Source organism: Nestor notabilis, unplaced genomic scaffold (genome assembly GCF_000696875.1).
Source record: "Nestor notabilis isolate BGI_N333 unplaced genomic scaffold, ASM69687v1 scaffold3225, whole genome shotgun sequence".
NCBI classification, from domain to species: domain Eukaryota; kingdom Metazoa; phylum Chordata; class Aves; order Psittaciformes; family Psittacidae; genus Nestor; species Nestor notabilis.
Genome location: NW_009928631.1, coordinates 2,946 through 19,685, shown reverse-complemented (window position 1 = coordinate 19,685; position 16,740 = coordinate 2,946). Strand labels below are relative to the sequence as shown.

General features: G+C 35.4%; 1 protein-coding gene across 1 annotated transcript in view; it reads right to left on the bottom strand.

Annotated features, from left to right (window-relative positions):
• Nucleotides 1-249: 249 nt before the first annotated feature.
• LOC104405764 (autophagy-related protein 2 homolog B-like) overlaps nucleotides 250-16,740 on the bottom strand; it is a gene marked incomplete at its 5' end in the record, with an annotated part of 18,988 nt that continues 2,497 nt past the window's right edge. The window contains 15 exons of the mRNA XM_010014571.1: nucleotides 250-1,209; nucleotides 2,041-2,190; nucleotides 3,173-3,327; nucleotides 3,514-3,635; nucleotides 4,079-4,161; nucleotides 5,138-5,207; nucleotides 6,149-6,353; nucleotides 7,175-7,253; nucleotides 8,979-9,080; nucleotides 9,648-9,842; nucleotides 11,724-11,832; nucleotides 12,571-12,797; nucleotides 13,764-13,966; nucleotides 15,731-15,872; nucleotides 16,346-16,518. Of these exons, the coding sequence (XP_010012873.1) occupies nucleotides 979-1,209; nucleotides 2,041-2,190; nucleotides 3,173-3,327; nucleotides 3,514-3,635; nucleotides 4,079-4,161; nucleotides 5,138-5,207; nucleotides 6,149-6,353; nucleotides 7,175-7,253; nucleotides 8,979-9,080; nucleotides 9,648-9,842; nucleotides 11,724-11,832; nucleotides 12,571-12,797; nucleotides 13,764-13,966; nucleotides 15,731-15,872; nucleotides 16,346-16,518 (2,246 nt within the window). The remainder of the gene's footprint in view (nucleotides 1,210-2,040; nucleotides 2,191-3,172; nucleotides 3,328-3,513; nucleotides 3,636-4,078; nucleotides 4,162-5,137; nucleotides 5,208-6,148; nucleotides 6,354-7,174; nucleotides 7,254-8,978; nucleotides 9,081-9,647; nucleotides 9,843-11,723; nucleotides 11,833-12,570; nucleotides 12,798-13,763; nucleotides 13,967-15,730; nucleotides 15,873-16,345; nucleotides 16,519-16,740) is intronic.

Genomic DNA, 16,740 nt, shown 5'->3' with positions numbered 1-16,740 from the left:
GAATTTTAACTAAGAAATCATTTGGTTTTACTTTACTTAGGATTTCTCATTCTTACAAAGAATGGTTGGCCACAATAATATTTAAGTGCTGTTTTCCTGAAGGATAGTTATTTTTAGCATTGTAATTAGTGTAACAGAAGACAAGTGTTTTAACATGAGTTTAAACAAATTTAAGACACTTTTCTGTAGGATCATCATCATATGATGCTTTTTTCAATAATTTTTATAAGCTTCTAAACCACTTAAGGATAATGCACATTACATTTTATTCACACTATAAAAAAAGCACAATATACAGGCCATATCATTTAAAGTGCAACACAACAGAACGTTTCTGCAACATTCAGGTTCTTCCAAGACCCACAAAAGTAGGTATTTAGTATTTAGGAACAAATCCTGTTCATAAGTGTATCAACACTGAATCCAAATTCTGAATGGTTATCCAGCTTGCCCTTGCTGTAAGTGCCACGCTAAAAGCAATGCTTATGACCGCTAACCAATGTTATCTGCTTCCATAATACACAGCCTTCATACTTCATGTCCAAAATGAAAGCTTTTATCCTTTAGTCAGTAAAGAGCATCTGCAGAGCCCTTTATTGAAGACAGTTCTTTGACTATGCTCCAAAATCATCTTTAAAGTATATTTAGTTTCACCATACAGGTTGCTGCTTCAGATGTTAAATCTACCAAGAAAAATATGGTAAACAGAATAGAGCAAGCATGTCTCTGAGTTGGCAGCGCATGCTTCACTATGTTTGGCACTATCTACCAAATGTATTGGTAACACACAGTATAAGCAAGTACCAATTTGCTTTTCACTTCATAAATATTTTTGGTTGGATGTTTTGCTAACAGTAGTTGACAACCTCATTTGTTCCTGAGATGAGCATGACAAAACAAAGTGAGCTCCATCCAAAACTGCCAATGCAAGTGTTCTGCATTTCCAGCTTTGCTACCTGCTGAGCCAGCTTTATAATCTCAATCCTCCCCAAGGCGCCACTTCTGAGACTCTTCTTGACGCACATCTGGCCTGATCTGGTTTCTCATTCCACCTAGAACATTTGAGGTTGCCTCTGTTGCGACAATGAAAGGTTTCACCACGGTTGGTGGAATTTGGCGGAGCACTCCTCCTACTGCTCCAGTTACTCCTCTGTTTTCATGCTCACGAGCAGCAGTTTCATAGATGGTTTGGGCTGTGTCTGTAATCCCCTTTAAGAAATAAACAGAAATTATTTACACTGAAAAGAAAAAGCAAGCCCTCCTAATTTTAAGGGAAACTTGAAACTGGTCAGCATTTATCTTCTTTGTGATTTCTATTATAACTGTAGTACAATTATACTAATACAAATATGATCCAGTTGTTCTAATGCAGCCTAAAATAACACTACTATGAATTATGAAAACATTTCATGTAACTTCTGGTGGCATTTCTTGTGCATTAAGTGAAGAAGCTGTTGGGTACTGTGAACTACTAAAAAAAAAAAAAAAAAAAATAAAAAGACAGAATTCACTGAAAACCCCACAGTTGAGACCCAACTTACCAGACATGCTATCATGTACAACTACTTGAAATACAACACAAAAAGTACAATAAAACCAGGTCAGCATTCTAATTTTTATACACTGTCATGGTAAAGAGAGCCTTCACTTTTTTCAAATCCAGCATTATGCTTTAACTCCTTAACTCCAGAAGTAACAGGGAAAGGGGAAGGGGAAAGGGGTGAGAGGAGGGAAAGGGGAAAGGGGAGACAGATGACATGGGATGGAAAATCAGGTTTGCATGTCTCAAAATAACTAAATCCTCACAACTGTAGAACACTGAAGTCCTATTCACACTTATGTGCATAACACCTTGGTTTATTTCTTCTCTGAATTTTCCAGGCAAGGTTTTCTGTTGGTTTAAGATTACTGATGAAGAGTCTTATTCAGCATTTAAATCCCTTTCTTCATTTGGTCAGCTTAAATCAATACAAATATTTTATTTGCTATCTTAGAAAATAATTCTTCAGTTTGGTTAAGGAGAACTACTTTTGCACTCACCTCTTTTACTACACTGTATGCTTTGGCTACACCTTCCCGTAGGTCTACTGGCTGATGAGCTAAACGATGGCGAGAGAATCGTTTGATCTTTTTTGCTTCAATAAAAGTAGGTCCTGGTGATACCATGTCATATGCAGTTTCTGCAGCCGCCTGAAGATCAGGACCAAATGCAATATATGTAAGAAGTTTTACAGAATCAAATCACAAACTTAAACCACTAATAGGGTGACATAATTGAAATAAGAAGAGTTCTAATTCCAAAAATGACGTTAATTTACGTCAGATTAAGGTTTCTAAAAGAACTTCTGGAATGAGTGCAGCTGTAACTATACAAGTTCCACAATGAAAGAAGAAATGTTGAAGGTTTTGGTCAGGTTTTTTTCCACCCTAATTGCCATTCCTTCAAAGGCATCTTCTACTCTGTACAAAATGCTCAAGACAGAAATTGAAGTACTTGATCAATGGTATGTTTTCAAAGAAACACACAAGCATACACGTAATTCCACTCATGCGAATAACACCGTTTGTTTTTTTTTACTACAGATGTTCAAGCTTAGCCACATATATCATTTTTGCAAAACTAGGTGATAAAAGTATAACTTCATTATGTATTTTACATTAAGGAACATAAATTTCTTAACACTTTAATCCATGACTACTTTAGGGTTAAATCTAGAAAGCTTTATAGACTTCTGTGTACATCAATCAGTATTGGTTTTGAGGCTTTTTTTTTGGTTGGTTGTTTTTTTTTAGATTAAGTACAGGTAAGCTGACATTTTTAAAAAAGTTAAGAATCTATTACTGGAAAATACATGTGTGTGAAGAACTCATCCTTCTCAGTATCAGTGGGTTTTTTTGTGCAGCTGAGTATTTTTAAACTGTACATTGGAATACAATGAAGACATTAAGAAACATGTAACAACTTGGGTGTTTAGCAATATTTTAACATCATTTCTAACCATCGATGCCATAGCTCTCTCCTCACAGACTGCTGCAAGCTCTTCTATTTACTCTTGTTTAAAGGATATGCTCCAACCTTAAATACATAGCAGTAAGATACTAGCTTAATATAGAGCACTTACTAGCAACACTTCTTAGGTTTTCTCTTAACTCCAGAAGTAACACACTATACCTGTATAGTCTGAACCATTCTGTTTGTTAGCTCCAGTGCTGCCATTGCAGTGGAAGTGCCAAAAGAAGCTGCTCCTCTTTGAAAGCCTCTTACAATACGGCCATCCTTTCGGTACTGCTCTATTGGTAACCACACTAAGTCTTTCAGACCTTGGACTGAAAATGAAGACATAACACCATAGTTAGAAAGCTCTCTTAGACATTCTGATTGCCTTGAGAGGAACTGAGAGAACTGAAAACAAGCGTCAACACTGAATATGTTGGAGGTTTTTTTGTCAGATTTTTTTTGTTTTTTTAAAGAAAATGCTGTATGCGTCTGAATAGAAATAAGAATTAACTTACCTAACTGCACTAGCGAATGCATGGGCCCTACTCCTCCCAAAATTCCTGGTAGCTGGTTTTTCTTTATATCATTAAGCCATTCACTGATGGCATAGGAGAACAATTTATCCACACCTAATAAACTAAAGCAAATAAAATTATTACATTTTTTCAAACATATGATTCCTAATAAGAAAAACACATTATTCATTGAAGTAAACAACAACATTTTAAGAAAAGCTGTTTTCAAGTGTCATTTTCTGTTGATGTTGGCTAACCCAAGCATTTTGCATGTTATGTACTCCACTGAACTTCAAGACTGCATAATCACATCCAGTTCAATAAGAAATAAACGTGTGGCTAAAATTAAGAGTTTAGCACCAAGACTAGCACATATATTACTGTCCTGAAAATTAATGTTCTTCTTGAATGCTATATATTTGATGAAAACTAGAATCAAGAAATATTTGCAGTCAAAAAGCGTCTTGGATTTTACAACTCCATCTTATTATAGAGTCTGCTTTTTGATTGCTGCGTTCAGTCCAATTTGCAGTACCAATGTTAACCTACAATTCGATAAACTTACCCATGCCTGTAACAAAGTCTCTTCAGCTTTAATTCTGAGCAGTTTAACTGAGCAAGCCCAATAAGAATCCCAGCTAGTGTCCCCTGTAAGTGAAATACTGTGTTATTATGTTAGTTTACTCATTCTATACAATCTGTAGGTGAGAAGCAATTTCAACATCTCAACTCTTATTGCAGGTATTTCTGTCTAAATTGATTCTACTCCAGTCTCCCAAGTACTGCTCACTACAGTGCTATGATCTGTTACATGAACACTTGCAGAAGAAGAAATTAGCTTAACTAGCAGCTCTAAGAAAACACCTAGATAACAAGAAAGCTTCTCCAGAAATATTAAGATACAAGAAATGATGTAAATGTAGCTCTGGCATTAGCGTGTTCCAGGCATTCTAAAGCTGCTACTTCATGTTTTCATTTTTCTCAGCAGCAGTGCAAATGCAAGGAGTTGCTGCTTTTACTGGTCCGTATTTTCTTACTATTTGCCATGACCAAGTATAAATCTGGTTGCGCAAACAGGATTTTTTGAGGTCTGTTCTGTAAACTCAGTAGGATAACCAATACATACTTTAAAGAGAACTATTAGCATTTTCTAATCTGTATTAAATTCTGCCATTGACAATGAGGCCCGTACACTACTTGACTTCATGGGAAGGAAACAGGGAGAAGAAAAAGGCTTTACTCTGGTATTACATGAAGAAAAAAATAAAATGCACAATTCTGGCATCAGACAGTGGTATTACCCTTTGAAGGGCACCACAGCTGTACAGAAAAATTTCCAGACAGCCACTGAGTCGACAATGTGACTGAAAGTCTCATTCTGAGTTAATCACACCTGGAGGATCCACTCTCTAGTTTTCAAAATAAGAGTGAAACAAGGTTAAGCTTTATTGAAACTAAGTGGGAGGGTGCAGGGGAGAAGTTCTAGATTTCTCAAGATCACATCCATAATGAGTAGGGACATAAAAACACACCTCAACTCACGGGGGAGGGTAAGGGGGGAGGGTGGGGGAAACAAAGCAAACAACATCTATTTTTTTCTACAGCACCAGCATTATACACTAACCTGATCCATTGATACATGTTTGCCATGGTAATCAAGCCGTATTGGAACTTCTGATGTAAAACGAAATTCTCTGGGATACACAAAGGAAATTTTTCAGTGAGAAACATGAAAGGAAATAAAATTATCCTTCCAAGGAGAAACCCATGGCTTTCCCTTTTCTGGAAGCCAGAAATCCTCTAGTTACTGTCTTCGTATTTCAGAGCAAGTATACAAAATCAGTGGCAAATTCAGCTTATCTTGGTTTATTAACATCTAGTCAAGGTTAGCATTTATAATAAATTTAACAATCGTGCAAAACCTACTAAACCTGCAGGTGAACATCTTGCCTTAATTTTCACAGCATCAATTTCAGTTACAAAACCAAAAAAAAAAAAAAATTACGGCTAGTGATGGTTCTACAGGCAAAATTTAGCCTTGCAGCTGGAACCTATTAAAAAATTCTGCTGGTGATTATGTGATGAAACAGAACCATAGCCATTCTCGTAATTTGGCTCTGCCCAGCCTACCAAAGCACACATCTGTGGTTAGAGGCACTTACGATCTGAAAACATGAGAAAAAATTTCCTCATAATAAGCTGCAATTTTCATCATCACTTCCCAGTCAGGACTAAATTAGAATTTCTCTTCTGATATTTTGATCTTGTACCTCTCCCGTGATATCCTTTTCCTTCATATACTTTCATCTCCAATGATATTAGAACTAATTTACATTGTCAGACGTTAGAGTACAAAGACTGTTCTTTTTATTTCTTTGTGAAACATCTCATAACTGGTTCTATGCATGGGAGAGTTTTAATTTAATTGTCTTGTGCACAGTAGTGTGCAAGAGTTAAAATTATTAGTCACCTTTCAGTGACAAAGCAAATACATTTTATTTCATAACCAGTCAATAAACAAACAAACAAAAAAAATGTACCTCATCATAAGGTCTGAATAGTTTATTGTCATACTTTCTTAAAACACTCAACAGAACAGCCATGTGTCACTAGAAATCCTGTAATGAAAGATTACCTGAAAAATACTGGCTGATCACTGTATGACATCACTTCTTGTGGGAAATAATGATCTTCTCCATTAACCACATCTATAGAATCCACGCTACCATTTTCATTTGCTTGTTTGTGTGATGAGAAAGAAATGACTGGACTTGGTTCCTTAAGGCTGCTGACATGCCTGCGCAAACTACATGTAACTTCAGCACCAGGAGACTTCTTAACTAAGAGAAGAAGTCATACACAATAAACTGACTCATATTTTTCACAGCAATTACAAAAAGACTGTGTTTATACAATTACTGTGTCCTCAGTAAGCTCTAATGCTTATTAATAGGAATTACTAGCAGCACAATATTTAGATTCTTTTAGTAAGAAAATATCTTAGTTTTCAACTGAAATTGTTACAAGAAGCTAAATTGAGATTTATGCATCAGCATAAATAATCCATCTAGTTTTAACAGCAGTATTGCAGAGTACTTCATTACTTATGCATTTCAGTATGACATCTCAATAGAAATAGGTAAATTATAGCTGCTAACAAACTCACAAATACAGTTAATAGAGGAAATATGCATTTAAGTGTATACTGGGTTTTGCATCAGATGGTTGATTAGAAGTACTGCTTTAATTGTATACATACACTGCACTCCTTATTTATAATCTTGAAATCTGTTTCTCTAGCAGTTACACTATTTCAAGCTATTAGACAAACTCTTCCACACAAGAGGTATTAAATAATATATTTAATAACTCAAAATATTGTACACACAGCCCTCAATTTCTTCAGAAGTTCTGATAATACGCTCCAGTTTTGGTGAAATCTTTTATACAGTGGAGATTCCAGATGTTGAAGACCTTTGTTGCAATTTATAAAATACAAAGCTAAACTACCTAAAGTTCCGAAAGTTTCTGTGTTCTAACAATTAGTTATTAATGTTGGGGTTTGGTCATTAACGTAAGTTCTTTTAGACACACAAGATTCACATGTGAATTTACAGACACATGAAGAAGCACTTTCATGCTACATTTTTGAAAAGCGTACCTTCAGGATCTGGAGTAACTAAGAGTTCTACTTCTGCAGAGAGGCTAGTGAAAAAATCCTTCAGGAAAAACAAGGCATCCTAATGTCAAAAATAAAATACAATCAGGTTAAAAAAAGAATAAACGAATGACTCCATAGTTCTCTTAAAAAAAAAATAAAAAATAATAATTATCTACTATTCCAGCTCTTTTGGATATGAATCAAAACACATTTCTTCTTTTTGACTCTTTAACATACGCAGAAGAACCTAGGACAGCAATCAGGAAGACCACCTTACTTACTGCCCCCTGCTACATATAATATGATTTCATAATCTATCTAGCTCTGTTTTGAACTCCAGAGTTGTTTTCGTCACCTCTAGTCTCATTCTGGAGACTGATTCAGAACCTGAGTGTTTAATGGCTATAAGATTTCCTCCAATTTCCAATAAAGGGTATTCAAGTATCGTTTATATTCATCTCTAATACTGCCAATGTCAGACAAATTACTCCAGATCAGATCTTACCACTGCTTCATTAACATCTGCTATTAATTTCTTATTAATATGTTGAAGTTATTATATTACTTTTTTTTGACAGATGCATCACACTGGTGCCTTGTTCATCCGATCATTAATGATACTTGGACTTCTTTTCCTTTTTTATTTCTAAGTGATATGCAGACAGCTTAAGTTGTAATAAGAATTTCTAACATGACTGCATGCAGCCTGTGCTTCCAAAAAATCTGTGGCTATTTTGCAGAAGTTGTAAAGGTGAATTCTGTTTACAGTACAGAAGATAAAAGACTTAGAAAAGTAATCAAGAGGGAACATATTTCTTCACTAGATGGCAGTATTTGCAAGCTATTTTTCTATATGAAATTATTACAAACCATAGAGTTCAATTTTTCTAACAGTAAAACGAAAACCTGGTCTCTCATGTGTGTTGAGGGAAACATAAAACAAACAAATAAACAAAAACCCAAAACAAATCCGTATTCTCTGCAGATGACAAATTAAGCAAGAAATGCCTCAAAGAGCAATAACCACACTTTATATTTGAATGCATGAACTTACGTAGTTTTCTTAGTGGTGCAGAGGAAAAAAACACAATTGTTTCTTGAGTATATGACAAATACGTTGCTAAAGAAAGTAAAACAATTTCTCCCATTTCTGTTACTCATGCAGTTGATAGTGAGACCAAAGCCTTCAGAGCATAGAAGTAGCCCTCAAGTATCAGATGTACTTGACTAGAATGTTGTGAACAGCTGCTAGACTAATAATTAACTTTTTTCAATTTAAAACACCAAAGCCACTTCATGAACAAACACAACAAGATCATTCAAGAATAAGTACATGGCTTTTTAAAAGCTGTGATTTCAAAACATTCACTATCATCAGAAGTCTTAGGAAGTAAACTAGCATTATTGAGCAACCAACCAGGTCTAGAAATATTTTTAGTTTTTAAATTAAAACAAGAAAGAGGCTAGTCTCACCAATAGCTTAAGCAGAAGGCAAGTTTTAACAAGGATATAAACAAAGTGGCATAGGCCCAAAGATACGTGTGACTGACCATAAAAAAGGTATCAAACCAAGAAAACAATCCCATATGACATGTATGATGGATACAAGCATCTGTTAGAAATCCCCACTATCATTAAATAAATAAAAAGCAGTTGGGTTTTGGTTTTGTCTGTTTGTTTCTGGGGTTGTTTATGTGTGGGATTTTTTTGTTTTGGGTTTTTTTTTGTTTTGGTTTTTTATTGTTGTTGTTGTTTGATTTTGGTTTTGTTTCTTTTGGGGTTTTTTTGCATTGGCACAACTGACCTGGTCAATATTGAGGCGAAGTGGCATTAGTGAAACACGTAAACAACATTCCTGCGGGGATCTGCCAGACTCTGGACGGACATGTAATGCTTTAACTGTTAACTGAAAATAAGCAAAAAGATAAAAGTAGTAACATTCACAATTATTAAATATCAGAACACTAGCCAAGAAAAAACTTCTACTACAAAACATTTGTACTAATCCAATTCCACCTACCTATAATAAAACTACTATTGCATAAGTAACATATTATTGATGTTATAAAAAAGTAACCCCCAAATAACCAAATTCGTAAATCCCTTCTAGAGCCAGTAAGACTACTTTATACCATAAAACTGTAATTCTGCACGTGTAGTGAAAACTCTAATCATGCTCATATGTTTGTTCAAAACCAGAATGTGAAAGCTACCAAAGTGGTCCTGCAAATCCACTTTTTTAAACTGACAGAATCTCAAAAACATTAATACTTGATGTACTAATATTCAAACTTTTTGTTTCAATATCCACAAGGAGTCAAGCAAATCAACAAGCTGTATTACTTCAATGTTCCATGACCTTCGGTGTTCCTTCTTCTGCAAGATCAAGAAATTTATATACTGCCCACAATGACAGTCCAACCGCAAATAACATATGTAACATATAATGAATTAACATATTCCATAACTGTACCATGTTTGAATGTGCTTTTCTGGGCATCTCCTTACTACAGTAGAGATAGAGAAATTTATTCATCTGTGATGTAGCTAAGCGATCTCTGATCTCGAGGTCTTGAACAATAAAAACCTGCCGTGACACTGGCTGCTCCAACAGACAGGATTCACCTTCCGCACCACCTGGAGGGTACACCTCATGCTGGAATTTCACCTTTTAAAAAGGAAAGAAAGCTAGCATAATCAATCAGCTTCAGTGAAAATCAACCATCAACAATAGAATACTATTTAAAAAAAAAAAAAAAACCAAACAAAAACAAAAAAATCACCACCACTCATAAGAACTTTAAAGCCTGTCTACTATTTTAAACTTAGAGGAATAATATCAGGATTTCTGAAAACTATTCAGATTTCTGTATGTCTAGCAGTTGAAATTTTCCAATTCTTACTTGTGCACCTATTCATATTTTAAGATGCAAATTCCAAACAAAAACAAAGAGTCAGTGTAAGACAAAGAACAAATTTTGCTTTTTGTTTTAATATTGACTCCTCTCAACCCTGAGATGTTTCTTGCAGCACTTTGAAGCCTGTACTGAGCAATCTCACAATTCTTGAGTCCCACACCTTCTACACTTAGGGAAGAAACCTTTCCTATGAACAGACTTTTCAAGTAGCTTCCAGTCCATTTCCTTTTTCTTTACTCACCTTAGTCCACATAAGTGATAATCCATTACCTTTCATCAGTTCTAAAGAATTCTGAATTCCCTCCTTCTCCTCATCTCTTGTGATGAGTTCTCATTTTCAGAAACCTGTGGTTACCTACAAATCATTCCCCATAGCATCCTGGACTGCAATGTAATGAAGCAGAGCACACATAAAAACAGAATAGTGGCCTCTACTGCAGATACTGATGTTAAAAACCACACTACTTAAGTGCCTTGTACTCAAGATACCATGTGAACTAGAACATTTGAAGTGCTGAAGGGAAAAATAAATGTTTCTCACAATCACTGCTCAGAACTTTTATGTTTTCCACACTCTTTGCCTTAATTTCTTGTTAAGCATCATCATTATTATTAAGCCTTGTATCAAGGTGGGGGGTTGGGGAGGGAGGGACAAACACAACCAAACCAACCCAACCCAACCCCAAAACCACCACCCACAAACAAAAAAAAAAAAGGGGGGGAAAAAAAAAACCCAAAAAAAAAAAAAAAAAAAAAAAATCAGCCCTTTATGCCTCAGTACTAATACCAACTCATTAAACACCTGCAAATTAAGACAGATTGTTATACTTCTACACATTCAGCTTTTCACACAGAATATTAAATGTTTACTTTTTTCCTTTTTTTACTACAATGTCATGTGTTTTCTAGAAAAAGCATTTAAGTTTGGAGTGCTAACAGGATGAATTTTAAGCCCTAGACATGCATGTAGACTATAAAAGGTACTCAGTTTTATGTAGTACCTTTCATGTTTACAGAAATGTTTGGAAAGCCTTATTTTGAAAAGGTTTTGTTATTGATCCATTTAACATGAAATTTGATTACCTTCTTGACAATGTTCTTCACAGTGCCAGAATCAAGAATCTAGTTTATATGTTGGAGCTAAGCACAAGCTTAAAAACAACAGTAATATATTTATGCCTGAAGGGCGCTAAAACATTAAAGGAAATACAGGTACGATACTGTCATATAACTGGACGCTATCTAACATCCAGTTACTAAACTGATACACTGTCTCAACAGATCTACATCCTGGTTATTTTGCTAGAAAATTCAATTTCATAATAGATGTATGAATTCAGAGTAGAACTGAAGACAGAAAAGCAGAACAGTCACTGTAAAACATGTTTATAATAAAAACTTTAAGAACATTGAATATCTTTCATCTTTAGAAACATGTTTATTCAGCAAGTAAATAATACTATTCTAGAAGAATAAATTTTTTGATAAATTCTAAATTTGTCACCTTCATATTGCTTAGATGCAGATACTAATGGAAGAAATCCTACCGAATTCTAATAGAAAGCTGTTACCGAACAGATATAGCATGTTAAGATAGTCACACACAAGCATCTCTGAAGCTATTTCTTCACCTTGCTTAATTGTATTTCCATCAGGAAGTCTGGGTTTCTTCCTCTTCCTCCACATGCTGTGCTCCGTCCATGCCTTGTTGGTGTATGACAAGGGGAACTATGGGGACTTCTGAGGAAATAAACAAAAAAAACACACTTTTGCAGATTAAATTTATGAACTATAATCTAACACTAAAACTGTATATATTTCATTGGATATAACTTAATAGTATTTTAACAGTTACGAGAGAAAAATACTAGAAATCACACATCAAAAAAAAAACAAACAAAAAAACAAAAAAACCAACCAAACCGGAACCTGTGTTACTGTTAACCAAATACTTTTCTATTGTTCACGTAATGCATACTTAAAGCAGAATGCAAGGTGTATGCTTCCCACCAAATTAACATTCATGAAACATTTCTTTTATTATTTTTTTTTTTTTTTTTTTAATTTTCTTTAATTACTCATTAGCTTACATAACATGCTGAAGACTAGACTCCAGCTACCACAGTGAGTCTCTCATGCTCCTTAAGCTCTAAGCTCTTCAGGAAAACCTAACTTATAATACAACCCTTAGAAGGAAAACCCATCCCTCCATCCCAAAAAAACCCACCAAACCCAATGCCAAGTTGTCCAGGTTAAGACACAGGAAAAATACACTCTGGTGTGTGGAGCTAAACTTTGTAAGAATATTCTAGATGATTGAGGTCCCTTCCAATCCAAACCATTCTATGATTGATTCCTTGTGAGAAGGAAGCAAAGAAGCAAGAGAGGGAGATTTGGGATTGAATAGTGAGATTAACCTCAAAGGAAAATTAAGTATTTTTAAATGTTCTAATCCTCAGAACTTCATCAAATACTTACATGAAACTTTTAGCTGGAGATGCTGGTGGTGCAGTCCCAAAATCCCTTCCACCATAGAGATGCCAAATAAGAGAGATTTCCTTCACAACATAGCGTACCAGAGGAACAGGAAAATGAAGGGGAGCTTTGCTTGTATCTGTTTTTTTAATAGGTTGGCTGAAATGATTTTCCTTTATGATAATTGCATCATCAACCAGTATTTTTATTACTGGCTCTTCCTCTTTTTCCTAATTAAAAAAAAAAGTATATAGCATGAAAAAGTGAAATCTGCTTTCCTACCTTTGAAAAGAAACTATTTTGTACTGTCTTTCTAAAGCATATACAAAAAAGGCTTGGTTTAGGAATTATTCTTATAAAGTAACTTAAGAGACCAAAAAATGTAAAAATAAACTAGAAGCTGAGAAATGTTAAAAAAAAAAACCCAAACTACCTTATTGAAACTGTAAACAAACCAAAACAAGAGTTGTAAACAAAGAAAAAAAAACATGAAGAGCCCAGGTTACCATATTAGCACTTCTGGAAACAAATAAGCTCAAAGATAACTGGGCAAATACAGCTTCTAATCAGAGACTTAGAACTACTTCCACCTATTATGAGGAGTACAACCAGAGATACTATGAAAAACATGAACACAAGCTGTTTTCAAAGAGTTTGAGTGTAGTTTCCTAAATCTTTTTATGCAGTGGAGAGAGAGGAGTAAAGTGACACACAAGCTTTTCTCTGAGGTTTGGCAAAGATCTTCAGTCCATAAAAGCATTGAAAGCTTTGACTAGAAGATAAATTAATAAAATAATAGCAGATGTGCAAAGCTGCTATTTTGATAAATACTGTGTTTTGCTTAAAATATTTTTTTTCTAACTATGCTATCACTGTTAAGTTAAATTGGCAATGATGAAACATAACTAAAAACGTAGGAAAATTGCCAATATGGTTCAAAGTAATATTCAGATCAGACAACAACTACCTACTGCTGAGATAAGGAAAAATCATATCTATTTGAAAATACTTGCATTCATTCCTCACAGTAATGATGCATGAAGTCCTTGAAAATGAAGATTACTTTTCTGCCACTCTGCCTACTCACAAAGCAATCATAAAAAGCTATGAAGTCTATTTTGCCCAGGTCTTACATAGGCTTTTCTGTAATTTATCTTATACGTATATATTACACAGTAATTTTCAAAGATTCTTACAGCAACAGCAACTTTTGGTGCAAAAAGAATACAGAAATCATCACTTTCTGTGGGAACATCTCCCATGGCCTCATTTATCAGGTGATGAGTGAATGAATCGTAAGTGGGACTTGGCTCTTGTGAGATATTTCCACTTTCATCTGGAAACAAGAAGAGATCTGAGCAAGATGGCTCCTGAGTTTGAGATCTGTCATCCAAAATTCCTGGGAATTGAAGAAGGGTGGAGAAAAAACACACTTCAGTGGAAAAATCTTTACAAAATATGAAAGTAGAAACAAAATAACCTAACAGTTAACTAAAATATTTTACTTCAACTACATCAAGTTACTTACTGTATCTCGAATCAATTCCTACTATAAATAAAAAACAATTAAAAAAATCTACTTTACAATTTGAAGTGAACACAGTTTGAATCATAGAATGGTTTGGGTTGGAAAGGACTGTAGGATCATCTAGCTCCAGCCCCCCTGCCATGGGCAGGGACACCTCGCACTAAACCATGACACTCAAGACTCCATCCAACCTGGCCTTGAACACTGCCAGGGATGGAGCATTCACAGCTTCCTTGGGCAACACATTCCAGTGCCTCACCACCCTCACTGAAAAGAACTTCTTCCTTTAACTTAATCACCAGTTAACAGTAGAAATGAACTGAGAAAATACAGAAAAACAATTTGAAAAAGAACCCACAGATGCAAACAAACAAAAAAACAAAATTTTGTGTCCAAGTTTCTCATTCTGGTAGTAAGACCACAGCATCGGTAACTCAGTACTACACTGACTGCTCACTTTCTACCAGCAACAAGAAGACCAGACACCATGGAAATAGTGACATTCCCCATTTGCAATACAAAACCCTTAGCCAATTTAAACCTGGATTTAACTCTAACCATATGATAAAAACAATTATCTTGTTCTATCTGCTAACTAGAAGAACCGTACCATGCTCCTGAACTGCCTCCATACACAGAATAGAGGTTCAACTCCTCCACACCGCAGTATGCCATATAAACTTACACCCATACCAACTTTTACTCCTGGAGAACATAGAGTCCTGACAGAGTCCCACAGTCAGATTCCTTCCTTGCTGTTTTTGCTATCTCAATAATGTGTATTTGACTAAGATTTTTAAATTGTTTTGCTATTTTGTTAATAAACTGTTTTTATTACTTTTTTTTATTAAAAGCAAGAATCTGATAGTTTGAAGACTTCAGACATCAAAGTTATGCTCCCATTCTTTTTTGGCAAAATGGTCAAGAAACTGAACATGAACTGGCCGTGTGTGCTCACAGCCAAGAAAGCCAACTATATACTGAGCTGCATCAAAAGCAGCATTACCAGCAGGTTGAAGGAGGTGATCCAGCCCCTCTACTCTGCTCTCCTTAGACCCCACTTGGAGTACCGTGTGCAGTTCTGGTGTCCTCAACATAAGCACATGGAACTGTTGGGGCAAGTCCAGAGGAGGGCCAGGAGGATGATAAGGGGGCTCGAGCACCTCCCATATGAGAAAGTTGGGGCTGTTCAGCCTGGAGAAGAGAAGGCTGCGTGGAGACCTCACTGCAGCCTCCCAGTATCTGAAGGGGGCCTACAAGGATGCCAGAGAGGGACATTTCATCAGGGACTGTAGTGACAGGACAAGGGGTAATTAAGACAGAGGAAGTTCTAGTTAGATATAAGGAAAAAAAAATCTTTACTGTGAGGCTGGTGAGGCACTGGAACAGGTTGCCCAAAGAAGTAGTAAATGCTCCATTCCTGGCAGCATTCAAGTCCAGGCTGGACAGAGCCTTGGGCAACATCGTCTAGTGTGAGGTGTCCCTGCCCATGGCAAGGAGGTTGGAACTAGATGATCTTAAGGTCTTTTCCAACCCAAACCATTCTATGATTCTATTCCATGAAAACTTTCAATACCTCTTTCCATTCAAAAAGGCTGTAGTTCATATGTACTTAAGCCTCCAGGGGATTCTTACCATTAGACTCTGGTTTCACAGCAGAGGCAGTCTGTTGAGTCTCAATTTCCTCCATTGCATCACTCATTAAATCCCGTAAAATCTGTTGATCTGATTCAGCAAGGCCTGGTCCATGGGAAGATGGTTGGCTAAAGGTCTCTACCTATAAGAGCGGCACTATACATAGTTACATCTTAAAGACAACTGCAACATTGTTCTGAACAAAATTTTGCTAGAATGGCTTGATACATATCTAAAACTGTAAGAAGTAACACCTTAACTTTATGAATAATCAAGTGAGCTGAAACTCCAAGCTCGATGATTCAAAAAGTAGGTTAGAACATTATGGTTCAGGGTATTTATACCATCAGAACACTTGGACAGTTTATACATGTCCTGGAATTTCCTCCTTTAGATAAGAATAAAGTGCAATAGCGAAACAGCACAAAATATTTTAAAATATTAAGTAGTGACCAAAGTAGGAAAAAAAAAAAAAGTCACCATTTTACTCTCAAATATATTTTAAGCTAGATAAATCTGTTAATTTCTTTACAAGAAATAGACTAGGGACATCAAAATTAAAACATAGTACCAAGGAAACATCAAGATAAGTTGATATTATTTCACGTTTTATACCTTCATTTTTGGCTTGCTAACTCCACGTTTAATCTCTGTCTTAGCAGGTGGATGTAAATCACCATAACTTGCAATATATTGTATTAGATTCATTAATGCAGCACATGAATCGGAGCAGGTACGAATATGGATCACATCACTGGAACAGTGCAGCTCAAATCGTGGTTTAGTCTAGATAACAAAAATTAAAAGCTCAGAATACACTTCAGATCAACATAAGATTCCATAAAAACAGCACCAATACACAGCTGGTTTTAAATTACTTTACCTAACTAGTCAAAAAGAACATAAAAGAAATAGTACAAGTAAACTGAAAACCTTCCTTGATTCTAAGTATAATAAAGCAATTTTCAAATCACAATCTGTCATTTTACATTTAATTTTATTTGTGATTT